Source organism: Phocoena sinus, chromosome 1 (assembly GCF_008692025.1).
Source record: "Phocoena sinus isolate mPhoSin1 chromosome 1, mPhoSin1.pri, whole genome shotgun sequence".
NCBI classification, from domain to species: Eukaryota; Metazoa; Chordata; class Mammalia; order Artiodactyla; family Phocoenidae; genus Phocoena; species Phocoena sinus.
This window is the reverse complement of record NC_045763.1, coordinates 1,950,420-1,968,411: the sequence shown is the minus strand read 5'-3', so window position 1 is coordinate 1,968,411 and position 17,992 is coordinate 1,950,420. Positions and strand designations below refer to the sequence as shown.

Here is a 17,992-nt window from a genome sequence, read left to right as displayed (position 1 = left end):
GAGGGCTGCACTACCTCCTGCCCCCCTCTTCCCACGCCCCACCCCGCTCCGACCTCCTCGGAGGCCGCCTGGCCTCGGGGGGAACCGACCCTCCCCAGTCGCCGCCGGAGGGTCTAGCGCGCTGGCCGTGGGATGCAGTTTTGTGCGCAGTGGGCACCCCCGCCCCGGCCTGGGACCCTCGGGGCAGCCGCCCGGGCGCCTAGCAGGGGCCGCCTCGACTTTGAGCCGCAGTCGGAATTAAGCGCTATTAGCGCTGATCGCAGAGCCTGGGGCGGGGCTGGGGGCGGTGGGCGTCCCCGACCTGCCTCCGCCTTGAGGACGGGGCGCAGCGGCGAACCGGAGACCACTCGAACTTTCCCAAGCTCAGCCGGCCCGCCTTTGCCAAGTGCGCCCGGGTGCGCGGGCCGCCCTGGTCCACACAAAGGCCGCCGGTGCTTTTACGACCGCTCGCAGTGGCACCAAGGTCTTATCAGCTAGACGCGCAGAGAAAGACCCGGTTCCTGGTCTGCGGGGTCTGCGGGGTCGGGTGACTTCCCGGGACAAAGGCCGGGCTTAGGTGGGACTGAGGCCTGGGCAGTCTCCTGGCTTACAGGGCACAATTACAAATTGCGCATTTACTGTACCGGCAGGCCCCTTCCGTTCGAGGCCCGTAATAAATTATTGCAACCCCTTAAACATTCCTAAAGTCGGTTTATAACCTGCCTTTCATTGTGTGCCCCTCCGTGGGTCATATTCAGACCCCAGGGCCAAGTGGGCATCACGGACGGGCTGAGTCCTAAGGCTTTGCGCAAGAGGGCAGACAGAAGCCTGTTCTCCAGGGAAGAAGGAGCCCTGGCCTCGGATGCCCTTTCGTTCCCAGGCTCAGCGCAGACCTGCCTTTGTCGGCGTCTGAGTACCCAGGCCTGTCTCTAAACAGCAGCAGCCCTGACACTGTTTAAACTCGCCTCAGTCCTTGGACTGTGTAGCGAGGCAGAGCTGGAATTTTCTCTCTGGTTTCAGGATCTGAGGGCGGGGGCCGGGGGCGGGGGGGAACCCACAGCAACAGCTGAGTTTACTAGCGCCAATAAATGTCTGCTCTAAACGGCTTTAAAAAATAACAATGCCAAACAGACCTGATCCCAAGTTAAGTCCTTGTTCAGCATTTCAGTTCTCTTTGGAACAGCGAGACCTGATTGAACATGGGCGGGCGACACCAGCAAGGGGGCCTCGGGATTCTAACTGTATTTACCCTGACCCGGCCTAGTTTCTTCCCCTTTTACAATCTCTAGACACAAAGAGACAGCTTCTTGTAGGTGAACGGAGCTGGGAAAAATAAGTGGTCGCGTTCTCAGCAAAAGACGGAGAACCTGCCTGAGGAGAGTTGGGTTTCTTACGGGCCACATTCAGCGAGACCCAGCCTTTTAAGAAAATGAACATCATTTTCTTTTCCCCCAGCAACATTCTTTAAGACAAAGAAATATTTCAAATTGATGATGGCTGACACTTTGGGATATTTTCTCCTTAGAGTTCCTTAAGTTTGTTTCTGTTTTTAATACCAAGTCAGTTTCACAAGGATAGATACTATTTTCAAACATGAAGACTTACGTTCCACAATTTTTATTCCTCCTTGATCTTAGAATTTTAAAATTTGAGTAGGTGAAAAGCTCCATCCAATCTACACTGGGTAGAAATGACTAGACTGCACACTTCCAGCCTGCAGGTTGAATTCAGGCCAAAGCCGTGCTCTCCCCTCCCTGGAGCAAACGGTTTTCTTAAAAAACATGAAAGTGATAAGTGAACTGGACCATGTTTCCCCGCTGCCCACCCCCCGCCACCCCCGACCAGTTTGAGAAATTTTAAAGGCGCATTTGAGTAAAATAGGTGAAATCTCTTTCACAGTGCTTATCTTAAAAAAAAAAATTAAACCTCTCTCCATCCTGGATTTCAGAATTCACTTGTGCTTCAATTTGTGAAGGCTTTCGGTGTGGTGCACAAGGGGCTTTTCACGAAAGAGAAGCACACAGCGAGGGGAATTTGCATTGCTCTAAGATCTTGATGAAAAGCAAATTCACCCAGTGGCCAGTCTGCCTTCGGAGAGGGGAGGCTGGTTTGAGGGTTATTCCTGGGCATTTTTGGTCTCTCAGGATCCCCAAAGTGGTGAGGTGGGTCCTAGCACTGCCTCATTGCTTCAAGACCTTTGGAATTGTCACCATGTTTCTTCATTACTCGCTGTCCCCAAACGTGGACCATCTCTCTCTGGGAAAGTTGGCGGACACTGGAGTCCTGAGGCTGGTGGAGGGGTTGAGCATTTGGAGTTTAAAAAGCAGCCCAGGTGATGCTCCAGGATGAAGCAGGGAAGCAAGCGTTCGGAGCTGCCGAGGGTCTGGGCAGGTGTTTATTTCCCTTTGCCTTCACTGTGGGAACCTTTCCCTGGCTGTTTCAGAGCAGGGTAGGAGCAAGGGGACGGCCAGCCACTCTGGGTTCGTTCGGTACCACCCGCAGGCTCCAGGGACGAGCAGACAATTCTTTCCTTAGGCCGAGAGAGGGGAGAAAGCTTGTCATCTTTGGGATTCGCCACTTTCCTCTCTTCCCAAGTGTGGCTGAAGCTGTATGTGCATAAATCTTTGCTCTTTGCTGTTATATATTCTGTCACCTTCCCAGCAGTTCAACATTGAAAAACATCTCTCTCTACATCTCTTCTTAGTTGTACAGTTTGTACCTGGATGTTACAATTATATTTGTTATCTATGAATTATTATATTATATATAATATAAAAATATATAGTATACAGTTTGTACCTAGATTTCATTTTAATGTGTATATATATATATATATATATATATAGTATAAATTATTGGTCACAGTTAGATTGTCTTCATCATTCTTAAGTGCCTTCTTCTAATAAAGTATCCCACTTAACTAAGAAGAAAAAAATATAAATTCTGGTAAATGATGATAGCTAGTATCGTGAATGGGTACCTTGCCCTTTGCCCCAAAGGGGATCAGTTTGCTCCAAAGAGTAAAATGCAAAAGCTTTCTGACTCAAAACAAATTTGCTGTATTTTTTAAGTCTTTTGTAAGTTGGTTAAGAAGCACTGAAATGAATTCCTCATCTTTCTCATTTTCAAACGGAAAATTGTATCTAATTGTTTGGAAGCTACCATTTAAACCGGCCCATCCATTTACGATTTTTAATTAAAAAAAACTGTGGCGGGAGTGATGGGCTGTCCGGCAACAGGGCAGAGCAGGGCGGTGGACGTTGCCTGCCTGTCGTGGAAAATCCTAGCCCTGGAGGATCGCTCGTCCTGACGTGGGGGTAGGCGGTGGGGGAGGGGAGGTGGTCCACACCGGAGCGGAGGAAATGAAAGCAAAAGAAAACGCCGTGAGCTTTGGCCCGGGAACACCAGGTTCTCATTAGAAACAAGTGTTGGCTCTCAAAGACAGGGTGCTGCGTGGTTATCCGTTGGCTCATCTGCTAATGAAATTCCTTTGTTTGACGCACTCTGCGAGGGAGATTAGCCTTTGTCTGCTCCCACTTTGGGGAGACTCGGCCCCTCTCCTCAGGCTGATCCCCTCACTTGCCCTCGGAAGGTGCTGTCAGTGGTGGGTTTTCCTCATGCCTGGCCAGCTCCGGCCGTGGGGGTGCAGCGCGGGCCTCGCAGCCCCTCTGGGGTGTGCTGGGGGCTCCGACCCCCAAGTCGCGCTCCCCAACACGTGTGTGTGTGACCCCATCTTCAGCCCCACCGGCCACCTGAGCCCCGGCCACCGCCATCCTTGCCCTGCTGAGGCAACGTGGGAATGGGAGAGGGAGCCGGGCCGCGCACTGGCCTCCTCCCGCCTTTGCTTCCTCGGGTGGGCACTTTATTTCCAAACTCTCGTTTTCTTTCTTACCATTAAAACAAATCCAAGTACAGACCCTGTCTGTGTCTTCTGAAACATCTCAAACCAACTTGTTTGCTCATAATGGTGGGAGAAAGAACCACCAGGGGTGATCTGAGGGTCTCGCGTTTTCCAAAAAGAAAAGTGGGGGTTGGAGGATGCTGGGGCAACGGTCGAGCCTCCTGGGTGAACCAAGACTCCCGTGGGCTCCTTGCCTTCTCTTCCTGCTAAGCTGGGAAAGTAAATCAAAGCACCCCAGGCTCTACAGCTATGGTCTGACCACCCCCCAAAAATCCCAGAGGATGACATGTTCCGCCACAGCTGTCTGCTGTGGGTGTTTTGTTCCTAGCACCTGGGCCGCCCTAAAGCTTGTGTGGCCTCAGGACCGCCTATGGGTTCTATGCAGTAGCAAACCACAAGTCACCTTTAGGTGATGCGCTGGGTGCAGGGGGACATTCATGGCCCCCCTGGCCTTTGCTGCCTGGGGCTCACCCCTCCAGAGCTGCACAGAGGAGGGCTGAGGCTGGTGCCGAAGCTGGTGCCCAAGAAGAAGGAGTGACGGGCCGGTCACCTCCCCCCGAGGTCCGCTGGGGCAGGGACCGCTTAGAGCCACAGGGCTCCAAGAGGGGCACAGATGAGGACCTGGGGGAGGGGCCCTGAGCATGGCCCTGCAGTCCCACGGCTGGGCGGGGGGCACGTGGTCAGTGGCCTGAGCGGCTCCGGGGAGAACGAGGCCCGACCAGATGGAAGGAGGCCGTCCTGGAGGGCTGCACTGCCCAGTGCCTGGGCTCCCCGAGCGCCCACGATGCAGCTGGAGGGCTGCCAGCTGCTCAGAGCCTCACGGGGCATGGGGGGTACGTCTGTCCCCACGGTGCGTCTGGCCACCGGCAAAGGCCGTGCTGGGCTGAGGGGTGTGAGACCCCCTGACCTCAGCTCGCCGCCCCACGTGGGTCTCTCCGGAGGACTCGGGACCATCCAGGAGGCCCGTCCAGAGCTGCCTCAAATCCTCTGGCCGCTGTGGCTTCTGGAACGTTCTCTTTAACACACCCTCTCCTGCCTGGTCTCCTTTGTCCTCTGGACACTGGGGCTCATGGTTACGAACTTCAAGTCAGCGCTCTTCTGACGGAAGTCACCTCTCTACAGAATACCCTCTGGAAACTGTTCCCAGAAGCCGTTATTATGGATCTGAGATCTCCAACCCGGTTCCTTCCCTGTGTCTGTGCTGTGCTGGGAGGAGGTGGTGCGTGTGTGTGTCTGTCTGTGTGTGTGTGTGGTGGGGAGCAGAGAGAGAGAAAGGGAAACTGTTCACTTAAGTGTGTTTGTGTGTTTGTATGAGTGTGTGTCGTCGGCGAGGGGGGGAGGGGGAGTTCCCTAAGTGGCAGGAAATGCGGGTGGAAACTCTTGGGATTATGGAAATCTGAGAAACCCCATTAATATCGTGTAATGGTTCCTTCTCAAAGAGACGCCTGTCTTCAAAAATCTTTGTTTTATTATTAATATTTCAGGGACGTTTTTATTCCAGCTCTACAAAGGGTCAAGCCAGTCGCTTTGCGGCGCGCTGAGTTGCCAACGCTCGGGACTGGGGGACGGAAGGAAAGACTTTCTGCTGGGCTGCGTGGCCATCCGAGAGAGCACGTCAGGCTCTGAGAGACTGTCTACAAAATAGTTCGAAGTCTAGCACACCCCTTTCAAAAACGTATTTCTAAAATTCACTTCATTCAAACCAACAAATACTGAGAATCTGTGTGTATTTCAGAGCAGTTTTCCTATTACTATTAGAGTTTAAAATTGTGTTATTTCTCAAAGGAAAATACATCCCACAAATTGCCCATCTTCCTTTGAGATCTGAGATGAGGCCGCCCCCTCACACCCCTTGGCTCCTGTTTTCCTGGTGTTTGGAGGCCACTGCCATGCCGTTAAGTTTGGAGATGGGCACATTGGCGGGAATCCCGGTTGCCCCGTGCCAGCAGGAATCACCCACCATGGTCCCAGGAGGCAGGGCAGAGGGTCCTCTCTCCCTTGGAGGATGCAGGGTTTGAAAGGCCCTGGGTGGAGAAATTTTACTGCTTCTGGCCATTTCATTCTTTTTAAATAATTTTTTTATAGACTTATTTATTTTTATTTATTTTTGGCTGTGTCGGGTCTTCGTTGCTGCACGCGGGCTTTCTCTAGTCACAGTGAACGGGGGCTACTCTTCATCGCGGTGGCTTCTCTTGTTGTGGAGCACGGGCTCTAGGCACGCGGGCTTCAGTAGTTGTGGCATGTGGGCTCAGGAGTTGTGGCTCACAGGCTCTAGAGTGCGGGCTCAGTAGTTGTGGCGCACGGGCTTAGTTGCTCCACGGCATGTGGGATCTTCCCGGACCAGGGCTCGAACCCGTGTTCCCTGCACTAGCAGGCGGATTCTTAACCACTGTGCCATCAGGGAAGTCCCTAGGCCATTTCATTGTTGCTTTTGCTTAAATAGGCACCAAAGTCCTCTCCGAGCCTGTGAACTAAGACGGGGATAATAAATCTCCCATTTTTAGGCTGTTAGAAACATCCAGCAGGCAAGGATGAAATTCTGATGTTACGTTGGGTTTAAGTATTCGAGCCAGGTATGGATCCGAACGTAGGATGGAGCTTGGTAAGCACTGGGGTATAAAAGTGGGGTTAAACGAAAGGGAACCCATGAGTTTAGGGTATTCCTGTCCACTGGTCCTGAAGAAGGAAAGAGTTCGCTGCAAAGTAGTTAATTCCATTTAGACCCTGTGTGGAGCTGAAATAAAAGCTAACCTGAAACATTAATAATAAAACAAAGTCGGAAGACAGGCTTCTCTTCGAGAAGATGCTACGGCTGCATGTTCTGCATTTTCGAAAGCTTGCCACATAAAGGCACCTACCAAACATTTCTTTTTTAAATAAAAAATCTGGATCCTTCATTATTTTATGCTGCATCTCACAAAAGTGCAGTCCTGGCCCTGGCCTCCTGGTATCTTTTTCACTGCCCCTCAGCTCCCAGACACACGACCAAGGACACATGTTCTTTGCAAAGACAGACAACGGAAGGACCATCTTCCCATGTGCTTTAACCCTAATTCTCCTTCACTCACATCTCACGTTCGTCTGGAAGGGGGAAGTGTCTTTTCTTTTTAATTTTTATGATTATTCTTTTCCTTTATTTCCTCAATATATTTTGCAATTTAAAAAACCCTTTTTTTCAAAATGTTGGGTTCTCAGTGAAAGCTGTAGACCTCTCAGTAGCAGAGGTGGATTGGAGCATCGCCAGATCGTGTCCAGTGGAGGGAGGGCTGCTCGGTCCAGGCTGAGCCCCACGGCCAGGGGCGGGGCTGAGCAGATGAGGGCGAGGTGCTTGGCAGCTCACGCGGGTCCCAGGGCCTCCTAGGTGTGTGCTGTCTGCATTTCTTTATGCAAAACTGTCTCTCTAAATTCAAGAGCCTCAGATGGCTTTTAGAGGTTTGCACTGGTGACTCGAAGCTGCACCCTCTGTTATGTGGTCTCCACAAACCTTTTTGAAAGCAATGGAATCCTTTTTGCAAACGAAATCTCACGCATAACCCCAAGACAGAGGCGAAAGCAGACTCCTCTGATGGAAGCCGCTGGGCCCCCAGGCATCTCGAGGAAGCCGTGCCCTGGGGACCCAGTGAAAGCGTGGCCTGAGGGGCCTGGCTCTGAGCAGGGTCTCTGGGGGCCACTTGCAAAGTTGTAATTAAAAACGTTAAAGGACTAAGGTTCCTTTGTGGTGGAAACTCCGCGCGGCATCTTCTGTCCTGATTGGTTCCTGACACTGGATGCCTGCAGCCCTGGGTCGGCACAGACGTGGAGCAGTGAGAAGGGTCCAGCGTGCCGAGGGGGTCTTCGGCCTCTTGGGGGCTGGCAGCAGAAGCCAAAGCATCCCTTGGCCCTGGTGGGGCCTGGGCTGAAGTCAGGACCACGCAGCTCAGGAAAGATATCAGTTGGCTTCCAGCAGGGCCAGGATTTTGTGCCCAAACAGGGCTAGTCCCCTCCGCAGGCTGGCTGGGCTGCCACAGCTATTCTTGGCGGCTCTGGGCAGCTGGGGCCTCACCTCAGCCTTCCAGACAGCCAGTGCGGACCCTTCCGGGCAGCTTGGATAAACAGCCACTTAGACACGATTCTCAAGGAGAGGGGTCAGGTTCTCTACTTCTCTCACGGGGGTGGCATTTGTCAGAATGTGGACCCTGAAGTTTCAGACCCTGCCCGCTCCCGGCCATGTGTCTTCCCATAAGCCTCAAGCCCCATCAGCCCCAGAGCAAAGGCTCTGATGGAGCATTCGGGGGTGTCGCTGGGTTCCCGGAAACTCAGCACTGGCTAAGTGTCGGATACCCCGCCGCTGCAGGACGGGCTTGGTAGACATGTGGCTAACCCTTCACCTCGGCAGCTCCACTCCCATCCATCCTGGTGCCAGGGCCCCAAGGCCGAGGCTCTGTGCGCGCCCCGGACCCACCTGCTCGTTGATCTGACACATGGTGAGGTTCTGGTCGTCACAGGAGCACGCCACGCGGATGTACTTGAGCCAGCTGCCGGCCCCGGCCTGATTAGCGTCCACGCAGAACTTCCCACTGCCCAGGTCTTCGGAGATCTGCCCGGCAAGAAAGAAAACCAAGAAAGGTCAGAGGCATCATGTGCGCTAGAGCCGACGTACTCTACATTTGCCCAGCAAGAGAGCCCGCTGTTTGGGTGCAGAGTAGGAAGGCAGGCCAGCCTCTGGACATCAGCCGACCCCCCGGGCATCAGCCAGGCCCTCAGCCCACCAAGCCCACCGACGCCCAGGAGTCTCCGGGAGGGAGCCCGACGCAGAGATAGGAGGACTGCCCTGTCTCTTCTCACCGAGCAGATCGCTGCCCTGGCACAGCCATAAAAGTGCCACCGGCCTTGTGGAAACTCCCCAGCAAGCGGCCCCACGTGTGAGAAAGCAGAGGCCGCAGTGTCCGAGGGCAGAGCCCTCTGCTGAGAGCACTGGGTTGGGCTGGGGGTGAGCGGTCTCGAAGGTGAAGTTGTGGTCGGGGTGTGGCCGCGTGCGAATCTCGACGCGTGTGCGTGTGCGTGTGCGTGTGCCAGCATGCACGTCACCCTGCAAGAAGGAAGATCATTTGGTTTTCTGAAAAGTGGAAGTTCCCATCTGACGCTGTTTGCAGACGCCCAGCCGGCAGAGGCCCCACGGGCCCGACTGGCGTTAGGTACTTTGCCACTGCTCTTGTTTTCTGAACGCCCTTCTGGCAGGCAGAGGCCGGGAGCTTCTCTGGCGTGCGCACCTCTGAGCAGGTCGTCTCCCAGAAGACCGACCTGACTGCTGTCCCTGCTGAGAGGGGGATGCCCCAAAGCTGCCGGACGCCAAAGTGGATGCTGCAGGCACAGCCCCTCCCGCCTGCTCTGATCAGTGCCTGCTCAGGGGCCCGAATCCAGAGCCGTGGAGGCCAGTGGCATCGTGGGCCAGCTTCCTGGGCAGCTGAGCTGGGAGGCTGGGAGGGGAGGAGGGAGGGGCTGAGGCCACCACCACACTGAGGGCTGGAAGTAGGTGTCCAGGTGGTCGGGAGTGTCCAGGTGGGCAGGGGTGTCTAGGTGGGTAGGGGTGATGGGAACAGGGTGTCAGAAGGACTCAGTGAAGTCAGGGCAGGGGGCAGGGACATGTCTTAGTACAAACAGAGGAGGCCGACCCCAGGCGCACAGCCCCTGTTCCCCCGGGAGGTCTCCCCAGTGCCGCCTGATGAACAGGTAAGGACCTGAGAAGGGAGGGAGGCTGCCCCTGAGGCCTGGAGAAGCCCCTTCCGGCCAGAGAACCAGATGCTTTGTAAATGGCTCCGGTGCCTTCCAAACGCCCATGGACACCTTCTAAATGGCCCAGGGTCCCGCCTGGCCTGTGAGTCAGTGAGGTTTTGGGAAGTAGCCGCCTTGCTGTGGGAGGGCCTAGAACCCACCTCTAGTCATACTGTGCCTCCAAACCCCACGGGCCCCCGGAGCCCACGGCAGCCCCTCCTGTCATGACGAGTCTCTGAGTGGCCGCCGAGCTGACCTGGAAGGGGCTGTGAGCCCACAGGCCTCCGTTCTGACGATTCTCCATTTTGGGGACTTCAACCAAATGGCCCTAATTCTGAAAGAGCGCCTGGGCCAGTGTGGCCACAGGGAGGCTGCCCGGCCCAGCCTCTGGTCCTTGGCTGCCAGGGGTGAAGGGACACGGCCGCTCTGGGCCCCATCGGGAGGCCACTGTGGGCTTGTGGGGGGCAGGTCACACGGGAGAGGCCCCTCTCCTAACGCTAACGCCTCTCACGGGCCCCTTCTCTTACCTCCCACCACCAGTGCAGGAAACCCGCAAGAAAGACCCACCAAGCAAAGCTGTGGGTAGTGGCACCATCACTTGGCGAGGCCCCCGGCCACCTGGCTCCATCACAGGGAAGAAGAGGGGCTGTGGCTGGCCAAGACCCAGGGACGCCCCCCCCATCCCTGTGCCTCCCACCCAGCATCTTCACAGGTGGGTGTAGGCGGGTGGCTGCCAGTCTCTCTGTCTCTGTCTCTTTGCCTGTGTCTCTCAGTCTCCTCCCCCCACCCATGGTCCAGTCTGGACTAGCAGAGACGGTCAGTGATGCTGTGAGCTGTCACAACCAGCGCAGGGTCCCCCCCCCCCCGCGTCTCCCGTCCCCCCCAGAGAGCGTGCTTGACCCCGCGGTTCTCAAAGGTCGTGTGGGGCTGGCCAGAAAAGCGTGGAGGCCGGATGCAGGCATGGCCCGTTGCCTCTCAGTTCCGGTAGATTCTGTGATACTGCAGGGCGGCTGGAAGACCCCAGGCTCATCCCCCAGTCCCACACCCGAGCCCTGCCTGACCTAGGAGCAAATCCACACTTCTGCCGGCACACCTGTGGGCACACGCACAGACCCACCATGGCAGCACTGCCTCACGGAGAGTAACTTCTGCATGGCCGAGCCCTCCCTCCTGAACGTCCCCTCTCAGGCCTCTGGGAACAGGCCTCTCTCTCCTCCACGTGACAGCCCTGCAGGTATTTGGACACGGCCCTCGTTCAGCAAACAGCTCCGGGCCTCTCAAGCGCGTCTGAATGTGGACACGGCCGGTGGCTAACCTGCACGGACACTGCCCTGGGGCCTCTGGCCACGTGGCCATCCTTCTTGGGGTGCAGGGCCCAAAATTCAGAGGCAAAAACTCCTCCAGGGCCCCGCTGCCCAGCTCCAGGGGGTGTCTTCTCTCTGGTGAGCAGCCCCTCCCGGGAAACGTCCCTCCTCCTCAACCCGGAGGACCTAGTCCCCCAGCCCCGACCATCTGGACCACCGCAGGGTGCCACTTACTTCCTGAAGGTCCCTAAAGGTCCGGGGGCCCCTTCTCCCTCATGGCCACCCTGGCTGGCTTTCTGGGGTGACAGAGGAGGCCTTGCTTAATGCCTTCCACCCAAAGAGACTAAAACTCTCCCTCTGAGAGGTAGCAGGGAACGGCTGACCTTTCCTCCAGGGAAAGCACAAGAAGCCCTGGTCTTGGGGCCCTGAACCAGCGATGCGGGGCCAGGTTGGGCAGTGGGGCTCACCCCGATGCCAGGACCACGTCTCTCTCCCGTCTCTGTGTAGAGAGTCCAGCCCTGTGGGGCACACTGGGGCGTACCTGGATGATGGAGCCGGGCCAGGGGGCGGGGGCGGGGGGCGCAGGCAGGAGCCCGGCCTGGAAGCTGCTGCTTTTCTGCCTCAGATCAGAGAAACCCTCCCAGGAGCGGCCCTGGGCCTCGGCCCAGATGGACAGGGTGCCGCAGGCTTGGCTTCTTGTTTGGGGCGTGGATGGGCCATGCCGTTTCTGATTACAGAAGGGGAGAAATGGGAGCGACGTTTGTCTCTCTCTGGCCTCCTTTCCTTCTGTCTCTGGCCTTCTCTCCAGGGTCTCCGCCGTGGCCAAGCTGGGCCCTCTGGGGTGCTCACGCCATGAGCCGTGTGGGCTCAGGCCTCTCTTGGTACCAGCACTGCCCCTTCTTCATCACTGCGGACCTCCCAGGCAGGGGCTGTCATTGCACATTTTCAGGACACGAGAGGGAGGCTCCAGGAGCAGGGCTGGGCCCAGCCCAGGGCCCCCACATGCTGTCTGAGCCGGATCGAGGACCAGAGAGAGGGTCTGCATCCCGGCTTCAGGACCCACAGGACTCAGTACGCCCCGGGATCCAGAAAGCAGCCCCGGGCCGTCACAGGTCCCCCCTCCCGCCTCTCTTGGAATGAGACTTTCCAGGGCCCATAAGGACGGGTCCTGTCACTCTCTGCCCAGCTCAGCAGGGCCTGAGGCCTGGTTTGGTCTGTGCTCAGAGCCGTGCCCCAGGAGGCCAATACAGGTAGAAGTGGACGGAGCAGGTACGGGTGACTGCAGAGCCCCCGCCCCAGGCTGCGAGCTCGGTTCCGCTTCTGCACAAGGCATGCACCAGGGAGGTTGTGACGGAAGGAAAGAGTTGGCCCAGTTGCCCCCCAACCAATCTCCTAGGGCAACGTTAGCAGGCAGTGGCCTGGAGGCTGCCATGGCCTTGGGGCTGGGTCTCTCTGCAGATCTGAAGTCCGGTCCCTCTGCCTGATCGCATCCAAAGCTTGGCTCTGGGCAGTTTGGGGCTGAGCCTTGGGGGTCCCAGAGCCTCCAAAGGAAGCTGCTCTCCTGCCCGCTCTCCCCCACTTGGCCTTCCAGGCCTTTCCACCCCTCGTCCCCCCACCAGCTTCCCCAGCTCATAAATCACCCCCACCAGAAAGGCCTAGTTATGAAGCAAAGGCATAGAAAAACTCTCTTCACCTTGACAATTTGTTTTGCACATCATTTGAGGTTTCCTGCACCTCGAATTTGTGGGCTCACTGCTGGGCTGCTCTCTCACGTTTAACGGGCATGGCCAGCCTCTGGCCATCTGGGGTGTGCGTGCTGGCGGGAATGCCAGCACATCTGTCGTCAGCTGCCTAATGGGTTCCAAGCAGGCGGGAAGGAACGGGCCTGGGAGTCCGGTCCCTCAGCCGCGCGTCCTGCCTCTGCAGCTCAGCTCCATGGAGGCCTGGGCCTCGTGTCCGCTTCCAGCTCGGGGAGGACCCAGGGGGCAGATCTCATCCTTCTCACCCTGACCCCTTCTTTAAGCCGATCCAGAGCCACGAGCTCAGCCGCCAAGCCGTGTGGGGCTGTCCTAACCACACGCACCCGCACGTGCGTAACACAGACACACACACACGCACACACACGCCAAGATTTATGGCGTCCACGAGTAGCTGAAACAGAAAGTCCATTCTTGTGATGGAAGGAGGTGGGGGAGAGGCTTTCTGGAAACACCTCTGCTGGGTGCAGATGCGGAGCCTGGATGAGCTCGTAAATCCTCTGTCCTGACTCTCATTATGGGGCTTGGTGGTGACATGAACAAGCACCAAGGAGAAATGTGGCCAGTGGGAAGCGGTCGCACGGCTGCCCAGCAGACAGGAGTCCTGGCAGGAGGGTCATGGGGCCCCACCTGCTCAGGCTGAGAGGAAGGTCGGGGGTGGGGGAGGAAGGAGGGGGAGAAGGAGGGAGGAGGGGGGGCGGGGGGAGGGAGGGGCTGCTTTGAGGAGGAACTCATGGATGCTGTTCCTCCAAGATGGAGGCCAGTCTGTCTCTGAAGCTCACGGCAGGGGGTGGGTAGAGAGAGCCAGTGTCCATGGGACTTGTGACCAAAGGAGCCGCGTGGGGTTCCTAGGACACCCCTGCTGACAGTGATCTCCGTGGGACAGTTCCAGGGCATTGTGGGGGGATAAGGGCCGGGGTCCCTCGGTCTCAGGGACCCAAGAGCACAGCCCAGGATGGAGATTCTGCAGAGGGAGCTGGGTGCCCGACAGGCTTGCTGCAGCAAGGCCACGGCCCCAAGCCCCTGCCTGGGGGAATTCACTCATGTTAGCGATGGGCAGAATCTCTCAGCTTAGAGCCAGACCGCAGAAACCACACTCTATGCGTTCGGGGGCCACAGATGCCTTCAAAGGTCAGACCAGAAATCACTTACACACCCAAGTGCTATATAAACACCCCCGGGGTTCTCAGACCCTCTCCCCTCAAAATCCTGACAGCCAGGTGCCCCGGCGCTCCCTGGGGTTCACAGACCATCTCCCACAAAACACCCAGATATTCGATGCTGCTGCGTTCCCGGGGTGCACGGCCCTGGGGGCCCAGCCTGGAGCCCAGGAAGCAGAGCTCACGGCCGCTGGACTTTCCTCTTCCCTCCCCACGTCCTTCGGCCCCTCCTCCCCTTCCATCAGATTCTTATTTTACTTCTCCCTTTTTCTTCTTTTCCTCCTCAGGCCAGGGGCTGCACATGAGGGGCCATCTCTCCCAGCAGCGTCTGTGCAGTTTGCAGAAAACCAGAGGGTGAGGAGGCGCCAAAGCGGAGAGGTTTGGTCTGCTCCGTGCATCGCCCAGGCTGGAGCAGGACTTAACGTGCCTGATCTCGCCAACAGCACCCAGGGGACAAGAAGAGAGGCTTTGGTGAACGCGGGGCTCTGTGGGCTATTCCGAGGGTCCCTGGCCCTTGGTGTGGCCTGAGCACAGCCCTGCTCCTGGCCCGAGTCGGGTGTTTGGGGGCTCGGCTTCCTCCCAGCCTGTCCCGTCCATCACGGCAAGTCTGCAGCCTGTGTCTCATTGGCCGTGGGCCGTAGCCCTGACCCATCAGAAATAAACGGGCCAATTGGTGATTGACACTAGTGCCCTTAAGTCTGCAGGGAAATGAATGAGCGAGAAACTTGCCCAGACACAGAAACCCCTCAGGGTGATCGGCAACCAGAGGGGTCTGATGAAACCTCAAGACCAGCAGCGAGACGTCCCTATAGGCAGCCTGTGGGGTGGGTGAGAAGCCTTGCAAAGGGATGAGCACCCTATCACTGTGGGGATTCAAGGACCATCTCTCCAGGATGCTCCAAAGGGAGACCGGACCTCTGACCATAAGTGCCTTTCCAGCCCTGACATTATGAATTCCGAATCTGACAACGTGGGGATATTCTGGGCTCCAGCCTCAGTTTCCCCTTCAGAACTGGAAAGCCTTTTCCCTGCTTTCCAGCTGCGTGGAGGCCTGCAGCTCCTTGCGGGGAGAGCACACCATAAGGAACACTTGGTTTGTTCTTGGTAGCTCCTTGAAGACACCCCGAACAGAGCCCCATTCCCACAGCTCTGCCGGCTTCAAGGGCACGTGTGCTGCGGGGACATATTTGTGGCCACGATGGCTGTGGGCATCTGCTGCTTCCCTGGCTGTCTGTACCTGCTCATCTGCTCTTCGGAAATGTGCCAGGCTGGGAGTTGGCTGTGCCCACTACAGGATGAAGAGGGTGCTGGTCAGAAGCAGGGCCTCTTCCTGGGTCTGCTGCGTTGGTAAGAAGCCCAGACTCCTGGCCAGTCGGGAATCTTCCATGGGCTGCCCGGGGCCCCCGAGAGACAAACCAGCCCTGGCAGTGAGTAGGAGAAGGCCCCCAGCAAACAGGCTCTACCCTGTCTCCTCCTTCAAGAATCCCTCTGCCCTCCATGTTCACAGAAGCACTACTTACAACACCCAGGATGTAGAAGCAACATGAGTGCCCGTTGATGGAGGCACGGATAAAGAAGACGTGGCACGTATGTACAATGGAATATTACTCGGCCATAAAAAGGATGAAATCATGCCATTTGCAGCGACATGGATGGACCTAGAGATTATCATAATGAGCGAAGTAAGTCAGACAGAGACAGACAAACATCGTATGATATCGCTTACATGCGGAATCTAAAAAAATGGTACAAATGAACTTATTTACAAAACAGAAATAGAGTCACAGATGTAGAAAACAATCTTATGGTTACCGGGGGGGGAAAGGTGGGGGGAGGGATAAATTGGGAAATTGGGATTGACATATACACATGACTATAAATAAACTAGATAATTAATAAGGACCTATTGTATAGCACAGGGAACTCTACTCAATACTCTGTAATAACCTGCATGCGAATAGAATCCAAAACAGAGTGGAGGGCTTCCCTGGTGGCGCGGTGGTTGAGAGTCCGCCTGCCGATGCAGGGGACACGGGTTCGTGCCCCGGTCCGGGAAGATCCCACATGCCGTGGAGCGGCTGGGCCCATGAGCCATGGCCGCTGAGCCTGCGCGGCCGGAGCCTGTGCTCCACAACGGGAGAGGCCCCAATAGTGAGAGGCCTGTGTACCGCAAAAAAAAAAAAAAAAAAAAAAAAACAGAGTGGATATGTGTATATGTATAACTGACTCACTTTGCTGTACGGGAGAAACTAACACAACATTGTAAGTCAAGTATACTCCAATAAAAATTAATTTTAAAAATGAGAATCCCTCAGCCCACCTGTGTGTGGGGCTGTTGCATCACAGTCGGAGGTTCTTGGGGTGTCCCCAAAGAGAAAGCCCCTGGTCCCCGCAGAGAGCCTGGGCCCGGCCTCAGCCCCCCAGCAGGAGGGGGCCCTCGTCGCAGACCCAAGCCAGGGGCTGAGCCTCTGCCGGGCGGAAGCCCCTGGCCCCTCTCTCAGTGGGGCGGTGGGCAGCTTCGGCCACCCCCAGAGGGCACTTTTGCCCGAGGCTCCATCTTCAGGATGCTGCTGGTGGCAGATGGTGGCACTAGACTTCCGTGGCCTTTCTGCGGCATTTCTCACAAGCACTGAGATGGGATTTCAGTTTCTGTGTGGACACCAGGGTCAAAGCAAGAATTTCGGGCTGAACCTGGACCTGCCGAGGAGGACAAACAACTGTGGACCCCAGACCTGGTCCCAGATCCCTGGCCTCCCTTTTACTCAACCTTGAGGAGATGGCTGGTGTCGCCAGGGCAGCTCCCTGCCAGATGGGTTCTTGCAGAAGTTTCCATCCCCAAGTAATACAGGTGCAAACCCTGCCCCTCTCTGTCCCCCTGCCCTGGCACTGCAGTGGGGGACCCACGAATGCCTCATGGAGGCCCCTGTGCAACCATGCAGCAGGGGCTCCCAACAAACACCAGCACAGACGGCCCAGCCTTGCCCAGCCCCAGCCTCAAAGGGGTTCTGCTTCTTGAGGGATGAAAATGTCCACATCTGGTCCAGCCAACAACGGCTGGACCTGGGCGCTGACCAGAGAGTTTGAAGCCATCCACGTGCCAACACAGGGATGGTTTGGACAGGTAAAGGCTATCGGTGCAGAGAAGCCTCCCCAAATCCTGGCCCGGCTTGTCAAGTCCCCCCCAGCTAGCAAGTTCCTGGCCTCACCGCAGGCTGCCCCTCACCGCAGGCTGCCCCTGGCCTGCCCCGCTCCCTGGGCTGCCATGGTTAAATCGCTAACAACCCAAACACATTTTCAAACCCTGATCTGATTTGAATTTGGATCCGGAGCAGAAGTCTCTGAGCCTAAAGTCTGCACATAAGCGCAGACTCAGCTGTGACATTCTGAAGTGACACACTTGTGTTTGTTTCTTGATCATAAAAAAGATTGGAAAAAAAAAAAAGCCCAAACACCCCAAACCAAAGGTTTGTGGCAGCGTCCCTGCGAGGGCCGAGGCGGGAGCCCGGGGGCTGCCCACAGGAAGCGGTTTCTCTGTCGTTGAGTTAACGTGAGGCCCCCGGGAGGTGTCACATTCATAACCTTTTTCTGGTCACATTGATGGTGACAAACTGCAGAGCTTGTGACGGGGCACCCCCCCCCGCCCCGCCCCCTAGCAGGTGCAGGAGGAATTCCCACAATGGCTTGCCTGCTGTAGATCGAGGGGTGGGACTTTCCAAAGAGAGCACGCATGCTCCCTGAGGCCAGGCGTAGGGGGCTGCCCGCAACTTCTCTTGGCCGGACAGAAGCCCCAAGCGTGGGAGCCGAACGCCAGGCTGAGGAGCCCACCTAGGATGCCCTGGGCTTCCTCACCCACCTCTCTGCCCCTTGGCTGGGATTCTGCTCCCTCCGGCCCACGACCTCAGCCCAGGGCCTTGTGACCCTCAGACTCTCTCAGACGACCCCGTCACCGTGGACAACGGCCAACACAGGCTGCACCTAGGAGTGACGTCCAGATGCAGCCCTCAGAGAAGCAGACACATTTGGGCGGAGGAAGGCTCAGTCTTCCCCCTGTCTTCCTCTTAGACATCCTCTTGTTGTCTGGAGGGCAGTGATGTGCAGAGCCTGCCCTGGGGCTCTTTGCACCCCACCCTTGGTCAGGAG

At 56.7% G+C, this 17,992-nt stretch overlaps 1 protein-coding gene across 3 annotated transcripts in view; it reads right to left on the bottom strand.

The window, feature by feature from the left end:
- PRDM16 (PR/SET domain 16) overlaps positions 1 to 17,992 on the bottom strand; it is a 322,257-nt gene that overhangs the window by 42,080 nt on the left and 262,185 nt on the right. For all 3 annotated transcript variants that reach the window (XM_032610296.1, XM_032610303.1, XM_032610312.1), the window contains exon 4: positions 8,322 to 8,456. In XM_032610296.1, coding sequence (XP_032466187.1) covers positions 8,322 to 8,456 — 135 coding nt within the window. The remainder of the gene's footprint in view (positions 1 to 8,321; positions 8,457 to 17,992) is intronic.